General features: G+C 35.5%; 2 protein-coding genes across 2 annotated transcripts; both read left to right on the plus strand.

Moving 5' to 3' along the window:
- The first annotated feature begins 11,251 nt into the window (after nucleotides 1-11,251).
- Nucleotides 11,252-16,790, plus strand: LOC131615770 (serine/threonine-protein phosphatase PP-X isozyme 2). Its single transcript, XM_058886926.1, has 8 exons — nucleotides 11,252-11,531; nucleotides 11,749-11,901; nucleotides 13,180-13,242; nucleotides 13,358-13,443; nucleotides 15,418-15,493; nucleotides 15,587-15,855; nucleotides 15,932-16,010; nucleotides 16,331-16,790. Exons 1-8 carry the CDS (start codon nucleotides 11,391-11,393, stop codon nucleotides 16,379-16,381), a joined length of 918 nt encoding a protein of 305 aa, XP_058742909.1. The 5' UTR covers nucleotides 11,252-11,390; the 3' UTR covers nucleotides 16,382-16,790.
- A 2,047-nt stretch (nucleotides 16,791-18,837) lies between these two features.
- LOC131617804 (putative BPI/LBP family protein At1g04970) lies at nucleotides 18,838-21,403 on the plus strand. The gene is made up of 6 exons (XM_058889057.1): nucleotides 18,838-19,398; nucleotides 19,662-19,801; nucleotides 19,931-20,285; nucleotides 20,375-20,623; nucleotides 20,726-20,851; nucleotides 21,027-21,403. The coding sequence occupies exons 1-6, from the start codon at nucleotides 18,997-18,999 to the stop codon at nucleotides 21,228-21,230; spliced, it is 1,476 nt and encodes a 491-aa protein (XP_058745040.1). The 5' UTR covers nucleotides 18,838-18,996; the 3' UTR covers nucleotides 21,231-21,403.
- Nucleotides 21,404-25,208: the final 3,805 nt, after the last annotated feature.

Genomic DNA, 25,208 nt, shown 5'->3' on the forward strand with positions numbered 1-25,208 from the left:
CGGAGTGATCAGTGTGTGATCAGAAGACTCTGGAAGACTTAGTTGCGGACTAAGTGGAAAACCATTGTAATCCGTGCGATTAGTGGATTAAATCCTCAGTTGAGGTAAATCATCTCTGCGGGGGTGGACTGGAGTAGCTTCGTTAACAGCGAACCAGGATAAAAATAATTGTGCATTTTATTTTTATCGTCCAAGATTTAAAGTTACACTTATTCAATCCCCCCCTTTCTAAGTGTTTTTCTATCCTTCAATTGGTATCAGAGCCTGGTTCTAAGGTGCAAGCACTTAACCGTGTTTAGAAAAGATTCAGGAAGAGAAAAACGCTTCATTTAAAAGATGGTTGATGAAAGTGAAAGGACTACACCTACACCTGCATCTACATCTGGCTCTGCTGAGCAATACAACGGTAACAATGGTTATACTAGACCGCCGGTATTTGATGGTGAAAACTTTGAATACTGGAAAGATAAACTGGAAAGTTATTTTCTGGGTCTAGATGGTGATCTATGGGATCTTCTGATGGATGGTTACAAACATCCTGTGAATGCCAGAGGCGTAAAGCTGTCAAGGCAAGAAATGAATGATGATCAAAAGAAGCTTTTCAGGAATCATCATAAATGTAGAACTGTTTTGCTGAATGCTATCTCTCATGCTGAGTATGAGAAGATATCTAACAGGGAAACGGCCTATGACATATATGAGTCCTTGAAAATGACTCATGAAGGAAATGCTCAAGTCAAGGAGACAAAAGCTCTAGCCTTAATCCAGAAGTATGAAGCCTTCAAGATGGAGGATGATGAAGACATTGAAAAGATGTTTTCGAGATTTCAAACTCTGACTGCTGGATTGAGAGTTCTTGACAAAGGATACACCAAGGCTGATCATGTAAAGAAGATCATCAGAAGCTTACCCAGAAGATGGGGTCCGATGGTGACTGCATTCAAGATTGCGAAGAATCTGAATGAAGTTTCTCTGGAAGAGCTGATCAGTGCCTTGAGAAGCCATGAGATTGAGCTGGATGCAAATGAGCCTCAAAAGAAAGGTAAATCTATTGCATTAAAATCTAATATCAAGAAATGTGCTAACGCTTTTCAGGCCAAAGAAGAAGATCTTGAAGAATCAGAATCTGAAGAAGAAGATGAACTGTCCATGATTTCCAGAAGGGTAAATCAACTCTGGAAGAGCAAGCAAAGGAAGTTCAGAGGCTTCAGAAGTTCAAAGAGATTTGAACATGGAGAATCTTCTGATGACAGAAGAACTGACAAGAAGAAGGTCATGTGCTATGAATGCAATGAACCAGGACACTTCAGGAATGAATGTCCAAATCTTCAGAAGGAGAATCCCAAGAAGAAGTTTCATAAGAAGAAAAGTCTTATGGCAACCTGGGATGAGTCAGAAGATGATTCAGAAGATGAGCAGGCCAACTGTGCGCTGATGGCGACAGAAGATGACGGATCAGAATCTACATCAGAATCAGATTCTGAAGAGGTATTTTCTGAACTTACTAGAGATGAGTTAGTTTCCGGTCTAACTGAACTTCTGGAACTCAAGTCTCAGATTAGTCTCAAATACAAAAAGCTGAAAAAGCAATTTGAATTTGAAACAAAGAAGCTTGAGTTGGAGAATTCTGAATTAAAAGAAAAACTTTTAAAATTATCCAATAATGTTGGATCTCCTTCTGATTCAGAAAAATCCACTCCTAGTCTGAACCATATTCTGAAAGAATATGATTTAAGTTTCAGAAAGTTCTTATCTAGAAGTATTGGCAGAAGTCAGCTAGCTTCTATGATATATGCTGTGTCTGGAAACAAAAGAGTTGGCATTGGTTATGAGGGTGAAACCCCATACAAACTTGAACCTGTTGATGAAATGAAAATCACATACAAGCCATTGTATGATCAGTTCAAGTATGGCCACTCCCATGATATTAGGCACACTTCACATGCACAAAGTTTTCACATAACACACACCAAGAAGCATGTGACACAACCTAGGAAATATCATGAAACTCATATTAAGAATTATCATGCTGTTCCTTCTATTGCTTATAATGTTAAACCCAAGTTCAATCAGAACTTGAGAAAATCTAACAAGAAAGGACCCAAGAAAATGTGGGTACCTAAGGATAAGATTATTCCTATTGCAGATATCCTTGGCTGCAAGAAGGACAAAGCACAACATGTCATGGTACCTGGACTCTGGATGCTCGCGACACATGACAGGAAGAAGGTCTATGTTCCAAGACCTGGTGCTTAAGTCTGGAGGAGAAGTCAAGTTCGGAGGAGATCAGAAGGGCAAGATAATTGGCTCTGGAACTATAAAGTCTGGTAACTCTCCTTCCATTTCTAATGTACTTCTTGTAGAAGGATTAACTCATAACCTCTTATCTATCAGTCAATTAAGTGACAATGGTTATGATATAATCTTTAATCAAGAGTCTTGCAAGGCTGTAAATCAGAAGGATGGCTCAATCCTATTTACAGGCAAGAGGAAGAATAACATTTATAAGACAGATCTGCAAGATCTTATGAGTCAGAAGGTGACTTGTCTTATGTCTGTTTCTGAAGAGCAGTGGGTCTGACACAGGAGATTAGGTCATGCTAGTTTGAGAAAGATCTCTCAGATTAACAAACTGAATCTTGTCAGAGGACTCCCTAATCTGAAATTCCAATCAGATGCTCTTTGTGAAGCATGTCAGAAGGGCAAGTTCTCCAAACCTGCATTCAAGTCTAAGAATGTTGTTTCTACCTCAAGGTCATTAGAACTCTTGCACATTGATCTGTTTGGACCAGTCAAAACAGCATCTGTCAGAGGAAAGAAATATGGATTAGTCATCGTAGATGATTATAGTCGCTGGACATGGGTAAAATTCTTGAAACACAAGGATGAGACTCATTCAGTGTTCTTTGATTTCTGCATTCAGATTCAATCTGAAAAAGAGTGTAAAATCATAAAGGTCAGAAGTGATCATGGTGGTGAATTTGAGAACAGATCCTTTGAAGAATTCTTCAAAGAAAATGGTATTGCCCATGATTTCTCTTGTCCTAGAACTCCACAGCAAAATGGGGTTGTAGAACGAAAGAATAGGACTCTGCAAGAAATGGCCAGAACCATGATCAATGAAACCAATATGGCTAAGCATTTCTGGGCAGAAGCAATAAACACTGCATGCTATATTCAGAATAGAATCTCTATCAGACCTATTCTAAATAAGACTCCCTATGAATTGTGGAAGAATAGAAAGCCCAACATTTCATATTTCCATCCTTTTGGATGTGTATGCTTTATTCTGAACACTAAAGATCATCTTGGTAAGTTTGATTCCAAAGCACAAAAATGTTTCCTTCTTGGATATTCTGAACGCTCAAAAGGCTACAGAGTATACAATACTGAAACATTGGTTGTAGAAGAATCAATCAATATCAGGTTTGATGATAAGCTTGGTTCTGAAAAACCAAAGCAGTTTGATAATTTTGCAGGTTATGATATTGACATATCAGAAGTTGTTGAGCCAAGAAGCAACGCATCAGAAGCAGAGCTTCTCAGAAGCAAAGAATCTGAAGATCAAGTATCAGCTTCTCTGGAGGATCTGAGTATTTCTGAAGAACCATCTGTCAGAAGATCATCCAGACTCATCTCTGGTCATTCAGAAGATGTCATTCTTGGAAAGAAGGATGATCCAATCAGAACAAGAGCATTCCTTAAGAACAATGCAGACTGTCAATTAGGTCTTGTATCTTTGATCGAGCCAACTTCTGTTGATCATGCTCTAGAAGATCCAGACTGGATAATTGCTATGCAAGAAGAACTAAATCAGTTCATAAGGAATGATGTTTGGGATCTTGTTCCTAGACCAGATGGATTCAATATAATTGGTACAAATTGGGTCTTCAGAAACAAGCTCAGAATGAGAAGATGAAATATTCTTACGTATGAGTATCCTTTGATATGAAATTATTTTTTTTTAGAAGTTCTGATAGAAATCAATTAGAAATTGTGATTCAGTTATTACTAACGTTTCAGTGTTTAAGTTGATTCAGAATCTCTCTAAAAGCAAAACAGCTGTAACTGGCTATCCAGATGGTAAACACGTGTTCACTATTCCTGGACAAGCGTGCGTGCAGTTGAGGGGACGTCTACTTAGGTAACTGTGCAAATCACGTCTTTTGTCATTATTATCTCTCCTCATGTCACGTAACATTAAATGCTTTTCATCATTTACTCTCTTTCAGTTTTTTTTATATACTCTTCAAACGTTTCTTTTCCCTCTCATATTTCTCTCTGCATTCGGTTTCTTTTTCATCTCTCTCTTTTCATATCATAAACCCTAGCAGTTTCCAATATCTGAAAATTCATCATGAATCCATCGTCAAGCTCTTCCTCCTCATTCATCCTCTCGGAACCACCTTCTTCACCATCTGATATCTCCTCTCCTTTAACCCTTCCATCAGATATTTCTTCATCCCTGTCATACCCTTTTCCCACCAGAACACCTAATCCCTATAGTGTTGTTCTTCCCGATTCAAGGTTCACTGTCAACCCTCCAACCCCTACCTCTCAAACATATCTGGAGCTTTTACATGCCGATGTAAATGGCTGGTTGGAGATTCTAGGTGCTGCTCACCTTAATCATCTGGATGAGTATGCTACAAACAACCTCTGGAATACCTTTCGTCAGGATTTTCTGGATAAGGCTACAGACACTCAGAGAAGGATTATGTCTGAAGCTCCTGGTGTGCGTGGTCTCCGGTTGGAAGTTGGTGAGAGCAGCCACCACTGTCTCATCAGGAACAGAAGCGTTCTTGAAGAGAAGATACCTGCAGATGAGTTGGAAGAAGAAAATCTCTGCAGAGATATCGTGGTGTGGAAACCCCGGTCTTCTGTGCTCTGGTTTCCTGTGCTGACTGGAGATTTTCAGTGGCTGTTCAACTGGTTCAGAATGAACCCTTCTGAAAAAGCACCTCACATGGTCTTTCCAGTAGTGGTTTATCGTGCTGAAGTTGCTGGTCCTTCTCCTCCAACAAACCTAGCAGCTATTCTTCAAGCATTGGAAGATGGAACTTCTGAGCTGCCTGAACCAGAATATGCCAAGGCTCCTTCTGAGTCAGACTCAGATGAGGAAATGGGAGATGCACAAGCTGAAGATCTTCCAGAAGATCACCCTGCTGAGATTGCTGTCCCTCTGGGCAGAAATACTGGTGCTTCTTCTTCTGGTGAAACCTCAGCTCTGATGGAGACCTTGGAAACTCTTCATCAGAATCAAGCTATGCTGGCTTCTCGTTTGGACGCGCAAGAAGCAGCCAATGCTGAGTTTCGTTCCTTCATGACAAGGCAAGCTACGAGCACTGACGGGATTCATGATGTTCTGGCACGGATTTTGCGTAGGCTAGGATCTTAGTCTTTTGGTCTTTGTAGTTTCCTTTCCTTGTTGCATCTGTTTTCCTGCATTCCTTTCTTGTAAACCTTTTTGATTATCAATGAAAAAGTTTCATTCCAGTAAATGTTTTCTTTTGTTTTATGCATTTGAATCTTTTTAGATATTCTTTTTGATGTTATGACAAAAAGGGGGAGAAGATAAATGATAAATGATTTGATTAAATCTATCAGTTGCTGGGTAAAAGCTCCCACACATTCACTTACAAGAACTGCAAGTTCTATATGGTTTAAGTGTTTTGCAGGTACAGAGAAGTGAAGTGAATCTTCAAAGCAAACACCAGAAGCAAAACCATGGAAACTGAAGCAAGCTGAGTGCTGTCAAGCTTCAGAGATCAGAAGCAAGAAAGAAGAATGAATCAGAAGCACTGATAATAGAATTTGAATATCATTGTCTATCCTGTTCTGACAAAATTCTATTTGCTTTGATACATATAATGTTATGGCCCTGATACATTATTTGCTCTGATACACGTTTTTAGCCTAAATGCTCTGATACATTTGGCTCTGATACATATCATGTATTTGAATATACATTTTATGTTCTAACTCGTTCATGCTGACTTTTGTCGTTTAGTTTTTGTTCTGTAACATTTCAGGATGTAGAGATGCTCAGATGATGCTCTGGTACATTCAACAATGTTCTGATACAAATCTAGCATGAAGTGATGATTGGTAGACATTCAAAGTTCTGAAGCTATCCGAGGGAAGCAGAAATCAGAAGATGTGAATGTCCTAAAAGATCCAGAAATTCAAGTTCTGAAGCTGTCCTGAATGGAAGCAGAAGTCAGAAGCTGTGAATGTTCTGAAGATCAAAGAAATTCAAGTTCTGAAGCTGTCCTGAATGGAAGCAGAAGTCAGAAGCTGTGAATGTTCTGAAGATCAAAGAAATTCAAGTTCTGAAGCTGTCCAATGGAAGCAGAAGTCAGAAGCTATGAATTCTCTGAAGGCAGAAGCTTATATGATCGTCTCTACCGAAATAATCAGGGAAGTCTTTTATTAAAGTTCTTCGAGTATTTATTTCAGGGGGAGATTATTTATCTCAGGGGGAGATTGTTAATCTCAGGGGGAGACATATTCATATGCTTATGCTATAGCTGTGTAATTTGTCTTTTGCCGTCTACTCTTTCTGATCGCAAATTCATATCATTTATATATGTTTTTGTCATCATCAAAAAGGGGGAGATTGTTAGAACAAGATTTGTTCTTATCAATTATCTTAGTTTTGATGATAACAATAATATGAATTTTGCTTAAGATAATATGGTACTCTAATCCAATGCAATTTCCCTTTCAGGAAATATATAAAGAGTACGCATAATTCAGCGCTCAGAAGATGTGTCTCAAATGGTTCAGCATGCAACATCAGAACATGGTCTGGCAAGACATCAGAAGATGGTCGAAGCAGAATCAGAACATGGGTCTATGGAAGCATCAGAAGAACATGAGATCAGAAGCACTGAAGATCAGAAGATGGTATCACGCTCAGAAGCACTTCAAGATCAGAAGATCAGAAGATGCTATGCACCAAGCTGTTTGACTCTGATGATATTCAAACGTTATATTCACAAACATCAGATCAGAAAGAAGTACAGGTGGCAGACTACGCTGACTGACAAAAGGAACGTTAAAGCTACTAAAGGCTACGTCAGTAGACACAGCATGAACAAGGCTCGAGGTAGTTGACAAAAGCGTATAACATTAAATGCAAAGCTGTACGGAACATGCAAAGCATTAAATGCATTCAACGGTCATCTTCTCAACGCCTATAAATATGAAGTTCTGATGAGAAGCAAGGTTAACGATTCTGCACCAAAACAACTCATATCAAACTTGCTGAAACTCTGTTCAAATCTAAACTCAGAATCTTCATCTTCATCAAAGCTCACTACATTGCTGTTGTAATATCTTAGTGAGATTAAGCTTAAACTGTAAGAGAAATATCACAGTTGTGATTATCGCTTTTAAGAAGCATTTGTAAACTCTTGAACTGATTACATTAAGTTGTAAGGAACTAGAGTGATCGGTTGATCAGTATACTCTAGGAAGTCTTAGCAGTTGGCTGAGCAGAAAGTCTTAGGAGTGAACTAAGCCTAGAGTGATCGTGTTGATCAGTAGACTCTAGAAAAGTCTTAGGAGTGAACTAAGCAGTTGTTCCCGGAGTGATCAGTGTGTGATCAGAAGACTCTGGAAGACTTAGTTGCGGACTAAGTGGAAAACCATTGTAATCCGTGCGATTAGTGGATTAAATCCTCAGTTGAGGTAAATCATCTCTGCGGGGGTGGACTGGAGTAGCTTCGTTAACAGCGAACCAGGATAAAAATAATTGTGCATTTTATTTTTATCGTCCAAGATTTAAAGTTACACTTATTCAATCCCCCCCTTTCTAAGTGTTTTTCTATCCTTCAGAGGAGGTATGAGCGATATTGTCAGAAGAGGACTCATTAGAAGGTCCAGTGGAAACATTTTGAGATAGAGGGATAGGGGATTGAGGAATAGACTCATGGATGAAAGGAAAATCAAAAATTTCATTTGAAGGCTAAATGGATGGAGAAGAAGATGTAGGTGGATAAGGAAAAATATGCTCAAAAAAGACAACATCTCTAGACAGAAAAATTTCTTTGGATTGCAAATCAAACAGAATATGGCCTTTGACTCCAAGTTTGATTCCTAAGTAAAGGCATTTTCTGGATCTAGAATCAAGTTTCTTTCTATGAGATTGCAATGTGGTAGCATAACATAAGGAACCAAAGACTCTAAGGGATTTAATGTTTGGCAGACTGGTATATAAGATTTCAAAAGGTGACTTGTTTTGCAAGAAAGGTGTAGGAAGTCTGTTGATAATGTGAATAGCATGAATGACTGCATAAGACCAGAATATTTTGGGAAGATGGGCTTGGAATAGAAGGGCTCTAGTGATGGTAAGTATGTGTTGGTGCTTCCTCTCAACTATCCCATTTTGTTGAGGAGTACCAACACAAGATGTGTGATGGAGAATGCCATGAGTTTGGTAGTAATCATGTAAGAGAAACTCATTGCCATTGTCTGATCTTATGCATTTGATAGTTTTGTTATGCTGGGTTAGGGCCATGGAGACAAAAAATTTGATCAAATTTCTAGTTTCAGTTTTGTGTTTCATAAGAAAAATCCAAGTAAAACGACTCTTGTCATCTACAACAGTAAGGAAATACTTGTGACCATTAATAGAAGGAATGGGGAGAGGTCCCCAAATGTCCATGTGGACCAAATCAAAAAATTCATTAGACACATGAATACTGTCAGGAAAAGGCAGTCTTTTCTGCTTGGCATAAAAGCAAATGTCACAAGGTATATTAGATGGATCAATACTAATGAAAGGAAAAGATTTCTTTATTTCAATTAACTTGGCATTAGAAGGATGTCCAAGTCGTAAATGCCAAAGATTACATGCAGTTCTAGAACTAATGTTTACAGAATTGTGTGGAAGTGCTAGAGAATTAACATGAGGTGATGAAGAAAGGTTGGGAATGAGTGCAAGTGGCTGAGTGAGAATATACAGTCCTCCTCGCAATTCAGCTATACCAATCCTCTTCTTGGAGTAAGTGTTCTATATGAAACAAGAAGAATTACCAAAGAGCAGTTGACAATCTAAATGTGAAGTGAGTTTGGGTACATAAATAAGATTAAAAGTGAAGTGTGGCATATAGAGGACATTGGTCAGCACAAAATCATCAGCAAATTGAATGGTTCCAGCAAAATGGGTAGACACTAAAGTTCCATTTGGTAACTTAACAGTAATTTCAGGAATTCATGTGATGCAAGAAAAAAGCCTTTTGGAAAAACAAACATGATCAGTAGCTCCTGTGTCTAGGATGAAGGATTCATTCAAGTCCTGAGAAGGAAAAGTACATATAATACCTGAGCTGGATGTAGATTGAGTGACAAGACGATTCACACTGTGAGGAGTTAAAGAATGCTGGAGTAAAGCCAGAAGAGCTTTATGCTGGGCAGGTGTGAATCCAATAGTGCCAGATGTTGTGTCATTGATTTGCTCATTAGGAAGTTCATGTTGAGCTTCATCTTCATGCTCTTGCTCGACTGAAACATTGTTGATATGGTTTTGTTGCTGCCAATGAGGAGGGTAACCATGCTTTTTGAAGCATGTGTCAATTGTATGATTGGTCGTACCACAATGAGTACACACCCTCATGCCTCTACCACGACCACTGAAGGATCTACCACCTCTTGAGCCACGTCCTCTAGCAGAATTATGACCTCTTCCTTGAGATTGAGTAGCAGGAAAAGCTAAAATTTTGGATTCATCAACTGGAACAATCAACTGTCTTTCTTGTTGTACAAGTAAAGAGTAAACTTTGCAAATGTTGGGAAGAGGATCCATTAACATAATTTGGGATCTAACAGCAGAATATGTATCATTCAATCCTTTCAGAAATCTAATAACTTGGTCAGAATCATGATAGCTACGCATCTTTTCAATTGCTATGCACGTGGAGGCACAATCACAAACAGGTATGGGGCGAAAATTATCTAACTCTTGCCACAGCATTTTCAATTTTGTGTAATAGGAAGAAATGGAAGAATCACCTTGCCGAAGGGTGCAAATTTCTTCTTGAATCTCTGAGATTCTGAAAACATCTCCATGATAAAATCGATCTTTAAGTTCTTTCCATATGCTTGAAGCCGTCTCCATCCATAATACACTTTGAGAAATTTCGTATTCCACAGAATTGTTCAGCCATGACATGATCGTCGTGTTGCAACGATCCCAAGCAAGAGAATCACGATCCTCATCAGGCGGTCGAGGTAATGCACCATTGATAAAATGGAGTTTATTCTTGGATCTCAATGCCATTGTCATTGATCTTGACCAAGAATGATAATTGCTAGCATTCAAGAGAGGAGAAACAAGAACGAGGGCGGGATTCTCGTTAGGATGCATGACGTAGGGATTGAGAGTATCATTTTGATACCCTTTGTTGCCATGATTGATCGGAGAAGGAGAAGATCCATCTGAAGACATGATGCAAGAAAAGAAGCGGAAAGAAGATCGGAAAGAGGAGAGAAATTGAGTTGTGAATAAGAATGCAGCGGAAAAATGATAAGGAGGTAGCCATAGGTCGATGATACCATGTGAAGCTACAATTTGGTAGCCATGAGTGAAAACCAGAAAGCTTAAACCGAGGAAGAAGAAGGCAAATCTTTTATTTCACAACTAAGTTTACAATCATACACAGTGTCAAGCTTATATAGTGAAGCTGAGTTAGTTACAACACAACTAACTACTATAACTAACTTAACAAACTATGTAATAACAACTACTCATACAACCAAGTGTGATTACTCTATGCCTTCTTTGTTATGTTTAACAATTATCTTAGCTTTGACACTACTTTGGTAGTTGAAATATCATCGGCAATGAATTCTATTTCCACTTATTATTTATGTTACAACTTTATTTTAACATACTTTATTGTATTTATTTTTTGATATTTAATTAATTTTTCATAAAATAAATAAATAAATAAAATTTTGATTTTAATTGATACTTACATTTCTTCCTATTTGTAAACAAAAATAAATAAAAATTGAGGGTACATGTATTTTGAGTCTCCAAAAACAATAAAGTCAGATATAACAAAAATGAAGAAATATCTATCAGAAATCACAATCACCAAAATTACAAAATAACAATAATCTAAATTGAAACTATCTTTATTTTATAACCATAAATATTTCCCAAATTTAAAAACATAACTAAAACCAAGTAATTAAAAATATTAATTGAATAAGAAATATATAAAAATAAAAGGGTAGTATTTTGCAAAACAGAAGAACAAAAACTGAGAAAACGAAAATTGAAGAAGAAGAAGAAGCAGTGGAAGAAGCTCTGAGGCAGTGACTGAATCTTCATCACCGTTTAGAGCGAGAAAGAGGAGAGAGAAAGAGAGAGGAGAGAGATGTCTGACCTAGACAGACAAATTGAGCAGCTGAAACGATGCGAACCTCTGAAGGAATCTGAAGTGAAAGCTCTCTGCCTTAAAGCCATTGAAATCCTTGTTGAAGAAAGCAATGTTCAAAGGGTCGACGCTCCTGTCACTGTTAGTCACTCTTTCTCTTTCAAATTTTCTCTCTATAATATCTTAGGTTAAGAATAGAATATCAATTTTCTAGGGCTCACTGTGATAATCAGTGGTTGATTTTAGGGTTAGTGTTTCAATTTTGAATTTTTTTTACTGTAATATTGATTTGTGATTTTTTTTGTTGCAATGGAACTGACGATAGCTGTTTTGGTGGTTGTGTTTTTGTTGTTTGTAGATATGTGGGGATATTCATGGACAGTTTTATGATATGAAAGAGCTTTTTAAAGTAGGAGGTGATTGCCCTAAGACTAACTATTTGTTCCTTGGGGATTTTGTTGATAGAGGATTTTATTCGGTTGAAACGTTTCTGCTTTTGCTCGCTCTCAAGGTGATATGTACTCTTTTGTTTTTCTCTTGCATAATTTTTTGATTTGATGTAATTTTATTGTTCTGTTATAATTGTAAGTAAGAAGCATGTTGAGTGATTGTTTTAGAGAATATTGTAGTTTTTTGTGAGTGTTGTGGTGTATGTTCTAGATCTGTGTTTGGCTTCGGTACAATGATTTCAAGAATGCTTCTGTTAGTTTGCTCAGTGGTTGATTTATCATAGAATAGAAATGTGCTCTTGTGATTTCTGGGTTGTGAGATTGGTGTTAGGATAATGTAATGTGTTCGAGTGAACTTGATGCTTTTTTGGAGGAATTCAAATTTGTTAATTATCTACAAGTCTTTGTGTGGAATGGCATGAGTGGCTACACTTGAAAATCTGCCAGAGGAGGCTTTAATTATTGGTGGTCTTTTTGTAATCTGGTGTTGAATTTTTGTTGATGAAATGAAATCAAGAATCAGACGCTTTCAGTCAGCAATTTCTTCTACTCTCAGAAATTTCACACCCACTTTTAGGTTTCTCACCATGTGTTTTAGCCTTTTAGGGAGTCCTATGTCTATAATGAAGGGTTATAGCCCAATTGCTAGACAGTGTTGTCAAATAGCGACAGTATAGTGTTATTGCGTAGCGGAATTTGAACACAACACTGTTGTTCTGTGATAACTGATATGCAAGTTAGTACTAAGTGTTATCAATTAGAGGCACTGTAGCATAGTGAAAATTCAACAAACAACTATTTTCTGCAATATGCAATTAACAACACTTAAGTTAGAGGTAGAGGGTGCTCAGGAAAAACTATATGTCAACCATATACTTTAGAAACTTGGAGATACATGAAGTGATTATGAACTCAATACTCGAGGAGATTTTATGCCGCCGATTGGTTCATGTACCACCTTCTGAGAAAAAGCTTAATTGTTATTGTCGTTGTTGCTTTATCTATAATTCAAAGGGGCTGTTTTCATTTTTGAGCTTATGCTTTTTCTCTATTTGTTTTTACATTTTCATTATTTTTAGAAAGAATGTCTGATTCTCCTTCTTTTAGCTTTGTTTATCTCTTGATAATTCTTCAAATTAGTTAATATTTCATAAAGTTTTGAGTTAGCTGTCTTGTTAAATTATTCTTTTATAATTTATTTAAATGAAAAACAAAAGATTAAAGTGTTTTGTCAACTCCCTTAAAAAAGGGATTTATCAATTTCTGTCTCAGTCATTCCTTTTAAGCCATTATCTGCGTTTTTTCATCAATTCTGTAACTAATTAGTGACATACAATCAGGTGAGGTATCCAGATCGGATAACACTCATTAGGGGAAACCATGAAAGTCGTCAGATCACACAGGTTTGTCTATTAGCTGAAGGGGAATAATGAATAAAAGTAAAGGGGAAAAGGCATTGAAATATTTCTCAACAATTTTTTACTTTGAAACACTTATTCATTATCTATCACTTGACAGGTATACGGTTTCTATGACGAATGCCTTCGGAAATATGGTTCAGTAAATGTTTGGAGATATTGCACCGACATATTCGATTACTTAAGGTTTGCTGCTATTTAATAGATGTAAAAAATTTATTTGTACATTTGTTTCTGTGGAGAGAGTGAGCTTTGGCACAATTGTGAGGTTGTTGCCTTATGACTTGGAGGTCACAGGTTTAAATCCTGAAAGGCTTTCCTTTTGCGAGAGTGAGGCTGCACACGTTTACCATCCCCAGGCTCAGATTCCACTTGGGGGGGAGCCTTGTGCACTGGGCTGCCCAATTGCCCCAGGTGTGTTTTATAGCAAATCAAACATGTAAGTCGTATGAAGGGGTAGCTCGCATATGCAAGACCTAGGTTGTCAATAGCGCGCTATATCACCTCTATAGCGGCATAGCGTGACGGAATGTCACCTCACTGCAACACTATAGGATTGCAAAGCACTATCGACAACAGCGGCCGACGGCCGTGAATAGTGGTGTGGTAGCGGCACAATAGCGGCCGTGAATAGTGGTGTGGTAGTGGCACAATAGCACTGCTGTAGCAGTTTGCTGACCTCTATTCTTAAATTAGGGACCATTCCGTAAATCCAAAAACTTTTAAGGGTATGTTGGTATTTTTGACCTTTTTGACCTAATATTCAAGGCCATGTGTTGGCTTCATTCAGTTTCACCGTGTTTTTTCATTTTCCTCTTCCTTTTTCACCTCCTTTCGCAAGTCACCATTGTTCTTCGCCGTTCTCCGCCTCTTTCATCTGTTTCGTCGCTGTTCTCACCCATTCGCAGCCGTTCACATCCATTCTTCCCTACCTTCCTGTTTTCCACAGTTCTCCCTCGCCTTCTCCTCTGTTCTGTTGTGTTGCTCTGTTTCTCTTTTAATAACAATCATGGCATCATCATCCCCTGCCTCTGCAAATGTAACACCAACTTCCAGCAACAAAGTTTATTTTAAAGCTATTGGTGACAATCTTGATATTGGTTGGCAGTGGAAAATCTTGATATTGGTTTAGTCATTTTGAATACTTTTATAATTTTATTTTGATGGGACTCATTTGGTGGGATATGTATGCTGTCGAAATTTATGTATGTTGTTGAAACTTCTATGTTTAAGTGTTTACGTAATCTGTTTGAGTTTATATTTACCGGGTACATTGTTTTTTAGTCTTCACAATGGCGGTCATCCCGCCATAGCATTTTAGGGGACCGGCGCTACGTGCTATTATCCGATATTAACAACCTAGTGCAAGACTAAAATAAAGACATGTTTATATTTATGTCTCAATCCGCTTTATGTCATTCCACATAAACATACATGGGCAGCCCAGCGCACGAGGCTCTTATCAAGGAAAGTCTGGGCCTGGGAGAGTAGATGTACGCAGCCTCATGTGAAATGGACGTTTTACCATAAACTGCAGTTTTCATACTATATTGTTGCTGACATCTCTTTCTTTTCCCTGTCTGTTTTATGGGTACAGGGGCTGCTTCTTTTGCTTTTCTTTGGATTTTTTTTCTACCCAGAAAACTATATGATAATTCTTTTGAACACTATGCTCTTTGTTTGGGAAACTTTTTCTGGATTATTTTTCTCTGTCATTCTTTCAACTGTCAAATTCATAAATGAAGTGTTTCTACCGCTGCCACTGTTAATTGCAAAGTTTATGCATTATCCTTTCTATTTTAGAGTAAAGGAGTGTAGGTGTATACGAGCTAGGCTAATATTAGAAGGATGCTTATGCAGCTCGTCTTTGTGTATTTTAAGAGGAAAATGGGTTGAGGTGGGTGATTCCAAGAACCACAGACTATATATTTTGACAGCCTTATCAAATAATATAGAGAAGAAAAATGCTAGCAACACGCTATGAGGCCACATGGATGGTCACACAGTAATTGTGAGGGTGTAGAAAAAGAAATTAGGGTTTTAATGGAACATTGTATGTATGTAGCTGCTTTAACTTAATAAAATTAGTTTCATTTACAAACTTATTTGTTTTAACGTGCATTTTTGCTAATGACTTTCATTTATATCGATAAACTGTAGCTTGTCTGCTCTAATTGAAAACAAGATTTTCAGTGTTCATGGTGGCCTCTCTCCTGCCATTACAACATTGGATCAGGTTAGAAGTTCTACCCCAACTTATGTGTCTAAAGATTTAGTCCTAGATCGTATATAGACTACATTATACAGATTATTTACTATTCATATCCAGATACGAACTATTGATAGAAAGCAAGAGGTACCTCATGATGGTGCCATGTGTGACCTCCTATGGTCAGATCCTGAAGATATTGTGGATGGATGGGGTCTGAGTCCCCGTGGTGCTGGTTTCTTGTTTGGCGGTAGTGTTGTCTCTTCTTTTAACCACACCAATAACATTGACTATATTTGCCGAGCTCATCAGTTGGTAATGGAAGGATATAAATGGATGTTCAATAACCAGATAGTTACTGTCTGGTCAGCTCCAAATTATTGCTACAGGTACATAATCAATTCAAATGCCAGTTATTATTTGTATTCCGGTGTATTAAATAAGAAATTTTCGTCTTTGTTACAGATGTGGTAATGTAGCTGCAATTTTGGAATTAGACGGTAATCTTAATAAGCAGTTTCGTGTGTTTGAAGCTGCCCCACAGGTTTGTTGGCAAAATCACTTGATTTTGATTATTATTGTTATAAACTTGGTGCATAGATAGCTATATGGATTATTGTTTCCTAAAAAAGCAGCAATTCAAGCATCAATCCCTTTATGTCAAATCCGTTGATTCATGTCGTAAAGAATGCGCCTCTTATGCATCATGGTTACAATTTTTAAATCCTACTGAATTTACATATTTGAATGTACAATCTATGCATGTTTGAGCAAACAATTGGTGGTTCGTGTTCTTTGCCACCAATGCAAAGATTAATTTGTTCATTGGTTGATATTGATTTTTCAAATTTTAATGAATCACAGGACTCAAGAGGCGCACCTGCCAAGAAACCAGCGCCAGATTACTTCCTATAAAGCAGTTTTCTTTGTTTCTATATCTAAATACATGAATTGACAAAGGTGAGATTTGAATCAAGGAGATGTCTGTAACGGGAAGAATCAGCGAAGGGGAATTGTCAATTCTGGAGGCAGGAGTATGTCATACATGCTTGTGCATCTGCTTGCTTCATGCATATCATTATTATTGTAGCAGTGTTGTGAATTAGTATGATTGATTTGGAAATATGTGATTCTTACCTTTGTTCATTCAGAAGATGTGATGGACAGTGGGTTTATTTAGAAAGAAAAGGACATTTGCATATATGAGAACTTGATTAGGATTGGATCAGGGAATATTGGGAGTCCATATAATCCTGTGGAGGAAAAAACCCACTATTCAAGTTTTGTTATTTGTTTGGGTTATAGAAGTTTATTATTCAATTTATGTAGCATGTGAGTATATATGTATTATTGCTTTAAATTTGCAATTTTTGGTTGGTATTGGAATCATGCATCTCCTGAATCCAGAGTTTCACTTTTCAACAGAGAATCTTGATGCATACAAATGCATGGAACTTTCTGATGTCTCTCAAAATCACCTGGAATGTTTGTTGGAAGCTCACTCAGGACCTCAATTGTTTATTCCCTTTTTTTCTTTCTTGTGTTAAGTGATAATCTAATAATTAATTCTTAACTAAATAATTATAACTTAAATTAAATTGGAAATAAAAGTATACGAGTATGTTTTAGCCTCCAACACGCACTCACAACATTTCTTAATGGATATTCTATTTGGGTGTTAAAGTGATTTTCACGGATGGTTTAATTATAATTTTTTTATGTTAGCAATTGATAATTACTCAATTCTTTCAATGCAACACTTCAAAATAGTTGATTAAATAGATCATACAAATAGTTTTATCATTATATTTCAAAAACACTTATTTATTTTAAGGGTCATGTTAACTAGGATTCGAAAGACACAAATATTAAAACAGAAAATATGTATTGGGAAAAAAAAATCCAATTTTAAATTTATAAGAAAGTCAATACACATATTTCAAAACAATTTTTATACATAGTATCTTACTTATGCTAGCATATGTTAACATTTTCTTTATTATCATTATTATTTTTGTCCAACTTAGTTAAAAAATGTTAGTAATTTAATATTGAGGTAGAAGGTCTAAAATAGTTGATCAATTTTGATATAAATCAAAATTGGATAATACAAATATGAACTCCAACTTTGAAAGAGGTTAATTTCAACCTGCCACCCAAGCTTCACGTAAACTCATTTTGATGGAGTTGAATGAAAAAAGAATAATGCTGCAGATATTTTATAACTCATAGAACCAATTATATCCGATAAAATTTATAGGATTAATTTGTTAAAAATATCACACTTAATCAAATAATATATTTGACATGCATTTTATTGATTGTACTTAAAAAGAAGTTTAGGAGGAGGAGTTTTTTAATAGAGATTATTCTCTATAAACACCATAAACTTTTATCCCACACCGATGGTACATATTTAACTTGGTAAAATTACACCATATCCTTTAAGTTATTTTTTTTATTAGGTTGGTCTTTTAATTTTTTTTTTTTTATAATAATTAGGTCCTTTTGAGTGATTTCTACCTCATTTTTCTCGCATTTTAAATATTTAGAAATGTTTATTGTTGTATTTTTCTTCATCATTTTCATACCACTCAAAAGAATTACATCTACAATTAGCATATTTTCTCTGTAAAAAAATGATAACAATGCACACATTTAATAACTTAAAAGAACAAGTTGCTGAAAAAAATTTAACTGTTACAATCAAATAACTTAAAGGATACCTGGTAAATTTTTGCCTTTAACTTAATATGAATATCCTCTCTAAGAAAAATATTTGTATTAAAACAAACATAACATGTGATTTTACAAGCAACCAATTACAATTTTTTTATTTAAATCTTTTTTTCTCTTACTCAATCACAACCAACCCCATAAATCCAATTTAAAAAATTAAAATTTTAAGATCGTATCCATGCAAGTTTTTCTTTCTTCTATAATTACCCTTATCAATTTGCTTCTATCAACAATTTCTTTCAAAGTGTTTAATCAAAAATAAAATCAATTAGGAGTCCATAAAGCCAATAAAAAAAGGAGTCCATAAAATGTGGGCTATAAGATTCTGATTTTTGTCATTTTCTAATTAATTTTTTCTGTTATTAAATGATGGATTAATGAGACTAAATGAGATTAGAAAAATAAAAAGGAATGTTTTTTTTAAGGCTTAGAGTAATTAGGGATATACACACACAATGAAATGTAAAATAAGTAACAAGTCGCGTGGGCCTCGAGCTAACTTTCAAATATATTTTTTTGACAAAAATAAATATACATTTTATATTAATAATAATTGAACACTACTATATAATATAATATTAATTATTCAACAAACTTCCAAAACCAACCACAAAGTTGGTTGTTATTAGAACACTAACAATATTATTTTCATCTTTCACTAATAAATCTAAAACACAAACATCATTAAAACTCTCTTCAAGATTCAACAACACCATCTAGGTTTCATGTTGATGTTTTCTTGATCAACATAGATTCATTAGTTTTATAATTCATTCTCACAGAGACAAATCATGTCACATAGGATTTCTGTCCTTTTCTTGTCCTTTCTATTAATCTCAACAACCAGTGTTTCTCTTGAAGATGGTTTCATCTCTGTGATTATATCTGATCAGGGTCTTGACTTTGTCAAAGACATTCTAATAAACCAAAGTATTGCATCTATAGTTGTTTCTCAGCTTCCACAAATTGAGAAATCTGTTCAAGTTCCTCTTGTTGGAAAAGCTCATGTCATTCTTTCTGAGATTATGATTAAGAATATTCAAGTGAGTTCTTCGTCTGTTGAAACTGGTGATTCTGGTATTGCTGTTGTTGTTTCAGGTGCTACTGCTAATTTGAGCTTGAATTGGAGGTATACTGTTAGTAGTTGGTTGGTCCCAATTGGAATTTCAGATAGTGGCACTGCCACTGTTAAGGTATTTTATTGTTGTATCAATCTATTATATTGTTGTTAAGAATTTAGGGTTTAGGATATGATCGAAATGTCTGATAGAGACACCAGACACGATACTGACACATGTGAATAGGTTCGATTAACTGATTTTTTCAATTTTTTATCGGTGTTGATGTGTCAGTGTTGTGTTTGTGATGTACTAGTAATTCAGGTAGTTTTGTTTCCCTCTTTGATCAACCGATAATATTCCTTACTTGGTTGTGTTGTGCTATATATGTTTGGAAGGTTGAAGATATGCAAGTGGGACTAACTGTAAATTTAAGGAACCAAGGAGGAACTTTAAAGCTTGATCTCTTGGATTATGGATGTGATGTTGGAGAATTAAGGATAAAAATGAACGGCGGAGCAGCTTGGCTTTATCAAGTGTAAGAAACTCAGTTAACTTAATCCGTTTTCGAGAATAGTTCAGATAGATGGATAGACAGATAGATAAATAGACAGACGGATAGATAGAAAGAAAGATATATATTATGACTTTTGTTTTTTTGCTGCAGGCTAGTTGATGCTTTTAAAGGAAATATAGGATCTGCAGTTGAAGATGCTGTTTCCAAGAAAATACGAGAAGGGATACCTACACTCGACGATTTACTTCAAACTCTTCCGAAGACAATTTCATTAGACAAAACTGCTGCTCTTAATGTTTCTTTCATCGATAATCCTGTGCTGAGTAACTCTTCTATCGAACTCAAAATCAACGGTTTATTCAGTGAGAGAAAGGGTGTTTTAGTACCTCAAGGTTACCATAAAGGTTCTGATCCCATTTCTCTTTCAAATGGTGATTTACCAAAGATGATTAACATTTCAATACACGAAAACGTTTTCAAATCGGCCTCCGAAGTTTACTTTGCAGTAAGTTTCTGAATTCTGTATATACATTTGCATTATTATAGACTCAACTCAAGTATAGTTTTTGATAGTTTATGCTGTTTTTGCCTCAGGCAGATGCTTTGCATTGGATACTTGATGAACTACCTAACCAGTCCCTTTTGAACACTGCTGAATGGAAACTCATCATTCCTCAATTATACAAACAATATCCAAACGATGACATGAACCTTAATATCTCGGTATCTTCTTCACCGGTTATAGAAGTGTCTGATCAAGATATCGACGCTACCGTTTCCATAGATTTAATCATTGATGTTTTGGAAGCCGGTGAAATCATACCTGTTACATGCATCTCTGTGGTAACAATTCTCACAATTTGTTTCATTTCTACATTCTGATAACATGATCAGTATCTTATCAATTATCATAACATGTTCCATTAATATTGCTTGTTGAAATAGAACATCAGTGCTTCATTTGACGCGGAAATTGTTCGAAAAAGTCTCACTGGTCGGCTTAAACTGAAGAAGTTCTCCACATACTTAAAATGGAGCAAAATAGGGAAACTTCACATGAATGTAATTCAGGTAAGTAGCAAAAAATTCATTCATCTTTTCACATATGTAACACCATCTCCATGTTCATACAAAAATCATTGTAATTTCGACTTTGATATACATGACTGTTATTACTTATCAGTTACTTGTTAGTCAAGGCATATTTATATGAATCTTACTCTTTTACTTTGTATCCATTTTGCAGTCATTGACATCAACTGTCCTCAAAACCGTCCTGATACCGTACTTGAACTCGCAGTTAAAGAAGGGAATTCCATTGCCGATTCTTAAGGGTTTCGCCCTTAAGAACGCGCGAATCATGAACACTCCGCCGTGGATTGTGTTGTCTAGTGATGTAACCTTCTTGGGAGACTACTATCTTAGACATCATCTAGCTTCTGTATCATAAAATTACTCTCACAGAACAAAGTACAGAGGATAGCTTTGAAGAATGTATGTATTTTTAGGACTTAAACTTTTTATAAATTATTCTTTCAAGAAGATTACTTGTTGAAGAATTTTCCTACAGTCAACTTTCTTATTTGATATACTACATGAAGGTTCTTTATTATTTTGATCAAACATTGGTATTATATTTGTAAATTTATGCTAAAAATTATTGTTATTTTGGAGGCACATATATTAACATTTTCTATTTTTCCAAATAGTCAGAAATAAATATTGAGAACTGTTTTAATAAGCTAAAAATATTTCTTTTCCCTATTACTATTGAACACCAGAAGAAGCCAAAATAAGACAATTTCTCAATTCACCCCATAGATCTCTTACACACCGGGCAAAATTCCATTTTTGCTCTCAGCTTCCTTAGATGCACCTTCGTAAGCACCCCATTTATCCAAAAAAAATTGATTGGTTCCGTAGATACATCTACGGAAGTATAATAAACTACTATATATGAGGGAAAATACAAATAAATTCAATTGAGAGATAGTTCTGTAGGTGCATCTACGGAATGACTTAGCGCCACACTATTCTGTAGATGTACCTACGAAAGTGTCTGATATAGTTTGAACCAGCATGATCACTCCCTCCATTGTTTCATTTCTTCTCCAACACTCACACTCACCACCCTAAAAAATCCTACTTCATCGATATCATTTTCTACACCAAAGTTTCAACTTTTTGGTGTAACATATCAAAGGGAGGAAGAGAATACTCAATTTCAGGTAAATATCGATCTTCAACCACTACATTGTTCACATTATGCAACTAATTTTCTGCAAAATAGTTACGCTGCTTTCGTAGATGCATCTACAGAACGTGTTGAAGATGAACACTTTCGTAGGTGCATCTAAGGAAAAATCGTTGAGTTGTTTTTTCCAACAGGTATGTAACTCTGTGTAAATTTGGTAATTGTTCGCAAATAGGTATGGGGCACCCCGATAATATTCTAAAAGAATTAGCTCATTTAGTCAATGTTTGTACGAGTGTTGATGGGGTAGTCGCAAAGATGGTAGATGTCGGAGGTGACTTTAGTAGCAACTAGCAAGGAAGACTTTGATGATCGTAAAAACATGATAACATTGATACGTAGGAATGCAACTAACCTTGGTTTCGGTGTGGTAATAGGAAGATCGGATAATGGTACGAGAAGAACTAACCCGTTTATAACAATGATGTGCGAAAGAAGCGGGAAATACCATCCTCCTCTAAGGAATTTTAAAAGAGACGACACAGGTACTAGAAAATGCGAGTGTCCATTTAAGATCCGTTATTACATGTTGGCTAGCAAGAAGTGGAGATGCTCTGTTATTTGTGGTTTGCATAACCATGATTTGTGCGTAAAATTACAAGGTCATCCTAGTGTTTGTCGGCTCAATCCGGAAGAGAAGACATGTATCAAAGACATGTCCTTGAACCTTGAACCCTAAACACAAACAAAAAAATGACTCACATAAGGCCTTGTACATGGCAACGAACATCATCCAAGCGTCCCGATCCTGAACCGGCTTATCACATAAGGGATGGGCATGTCATTTTCTCTCCTGTCAAACTCCCCATGCCGATTAAGTTTTGGAATATCCAATCATTCGACCAACTCAAGAGGACTATGATGTCTTTTTTAGAGCGGGTACAAACTCGACGAAGTCATCAGAAGGATCCAGAGGCTTATAACAAGGACCTCTTCTGAGACCGGAGAAAAGGAACGTTGGTGAAATGGAGTGGAAGGCGACATTGATTCCATTCAAATGATGCATGAATCAGAGGACATTGTTTTAACTGATGTAATTTCTTAGATCTCTTAGTTTTCTTAATTTTTTTGTTGGAAATTTCGTCGTATCTTTTAATCAATGTTGATTTTAATGAATGAATGAATGTTTTATTGTTAGAAATGTTGTTCTGAGTTTTGTTTTGTTTTGTAGATGCACATACGAAACTCTCCCGGAGATGTATCTACGGAACTAAACAACGTTAAAACAATAAAAAAGGTGCTTCCGGAGGTGTATCTACGGAAGCACGAAGACATTTTGGTGAATTCGGTGGTGCATAAGAATGTCATGGGATGGGATGAGAAATTGTCCAAAATAATACCCCACCAATCAAGTTTTGGTGATGTTTTAAAGTTATCAAGAAAAGTAATAAATTTTGTTAATTTTAATAATATTATTTATCGTTTTTATAATACTATTCTTTATTTCTTAGTTAGAATTCGTTGACATGAGGTCTAACTTTAAAAATCTTACATTAAATCTCAACTGTTAATAAAAATGAATTGAACTGTAATCTACAATTGAATAAAAAATTTAAACAAATATATGATATTTCTTTTTCTTAAAAAATTACCTATTTTTTTTTTAAAATTAAATAATTATTTAATTTATTTCTATTAACAGTCGAGATTTTGAATAAGACTTTAAACTTATATCTGATCTCTATATATGACAAATTTTAATAAAACAAGTCTTCATTACGAAAATTGTAGATAAAGTTCTCCTAAAGTCTATAATGTTTAATCATTTTAGTTGATAATTATGTCTGAATTTAGTTTATAACAAAAATAAACAACACTATTTGTTATTGGAACAAAAAAACATTTGAAAATTGTAATTTATAATATTAAAATAAATGTTTGTCATTAATGTTTAATACATGTGTGAGTGATTGATAAATTTACTTGAGAAATATAAAAAAACGGATATTCATAGTTGAAATAAAACATAATACTTAATATTCTTTTTAGTCACTTACTTTTACATATGAGTCTATTTTAGTCCTTTTTCTTTAAAAATAACCAATTTAATCCTTTATCTTTAAAAAGTGTATCACGTTTATCCTTTCTATTAGAAAACTAGTCAAAGTCCAATCTCTTTTCCAAATGGTCTTGTTGGGTTAATACGTTGCTGATGTGGACAAAACAAAGTAGAAAACTCTTGAGACTTTGGAAATTCACATTTCAATTCATTTCTAACACATTTCAAAAAAATCTAGCAGAGATATGTAGAGTGAGAATTTGTGTTCGGATGCGACAAATTAAAGAAGAAGGGGAAGGATTGAGCGAAGAAAACGTTGAAGACGAAGGATCAATATTGTTTTAAAATTGAAGAGGGCGAAACAGAGAACTTTTGTGAAAGCGTAATATGGAGATTCAATGAAGACAAAGCTTAAAGTGAGGTTAACATCTTTTATATTGTTTCAATTTTAGGCTTCTGTTTTTGTAGAATGTGTTTGTAATGCTAGGTATTTTGAATTTAGGATTATCATCTTCTACGATTTAGTTGTTACTAATGCTAGATATTTCAATTGTAGGGTTAACATCTTCTACGATTGTGTTGTTTTTGCCCCTTTTGATAAGTTGATGTTTTTGTTTTACTTAGGTAGCAATGGATGTGTATTTGTGTCTGAATATTCATCATAGTTTTGAGTTTATGGATAGTGAAAAACTATGTATGAAGGAGGGAAATGCAATGAACTAAAAATATATGTGGATAGATAGAGCTACTTTGAGTTGGTTGGTATACTGAAGGATTTAGTTATGCTAAAGTAGATACCATCTATATAATGACCCCGCTTTTGGGATCATGGTGTTGAATGATGACAAATGTTCTTTAGAGATAACTGACCTCGGCAGGGTTCATTTGAGTGTTGATGTCTATATAGAATATCCTATATCTCAACCAGAGTATGTTGATAGTTCTTTAGATCAAAATATAAATATGGGGAGGAAGATATAACTCTTTAGGACAATAATGTAGAAGATATGCTTGCAAAGTTTTATGAATAAGTCATTAGGAATGACGAGCAAGATGGTTTGAGATTGAATAATAGTGTTGAAGATTTTAATGATGAAGGTGAGAGTCTGATTGTAGGTGGTCAAGATCCTATTGAAAATAATGTAATGGTGTTGAGGGTCGAAGATAAGGGTCTA

Source organism: Vicia villosa, linkage group LG7 (assembly GCF_029867415.1).
Source record: "Vicia villosa cultivar HV-30 ecotype Madison, WI linkage group LG7, Vvil1.0, whole genome shotgun sequence".
Classification (NCBI taxonomy): domain Eukaryota; kingdom Viridiplantae; phylum Streptophyta; class Magnoliopsida; order Fabales; family Fabaceae; genus Vicia; species Vicia villosa.

Bases quoted from the DNA above. Each gene is read 5' to 3' on its own strand.
- LOC131615770 (XM_058886926.1), top strand. From the start codon at position 11,391: ATGTCTGACCTAGACAGACAAATTGAGCAGCTGAAACGATGCGAACCT. The intron at 13,243-13,357 runs GTTTGTCTATTA...ATCACTTGACAG, and splicing joins AAAGTCGTCAGATCACACAG to GTATACGGTTTCTATGACGA. The intron at 16,011-16,330 runs GTTTGTTGGCAA...AATGAATCACAG, and splicing joins TGTTTGAAGCTGCCCCACAG to GACTCAAGAGGCGCACCTGC.
- LOC131617804 (XM_058889057.1), top strand. From the start codon at position 18,997: ATGTCACATAGGATTTCTGTCCTTTTCTTGTCCTTTCTATTAATCTCA. The intron at 19,399-19,661 runs GTATTTTATTGT...TATGTTTGGAAG, and splicing joins GTGGCACTGCCACTGTTAAG to GTTGAAGATATGCAAGTGGG. The intron at 20,624-20,725 runs GTAACAATTCTC...TTGTTGAAATAG, and splicing joins CTGTTACATGCATCTCTGTG to AACATCAGTGCTTCATTTGA.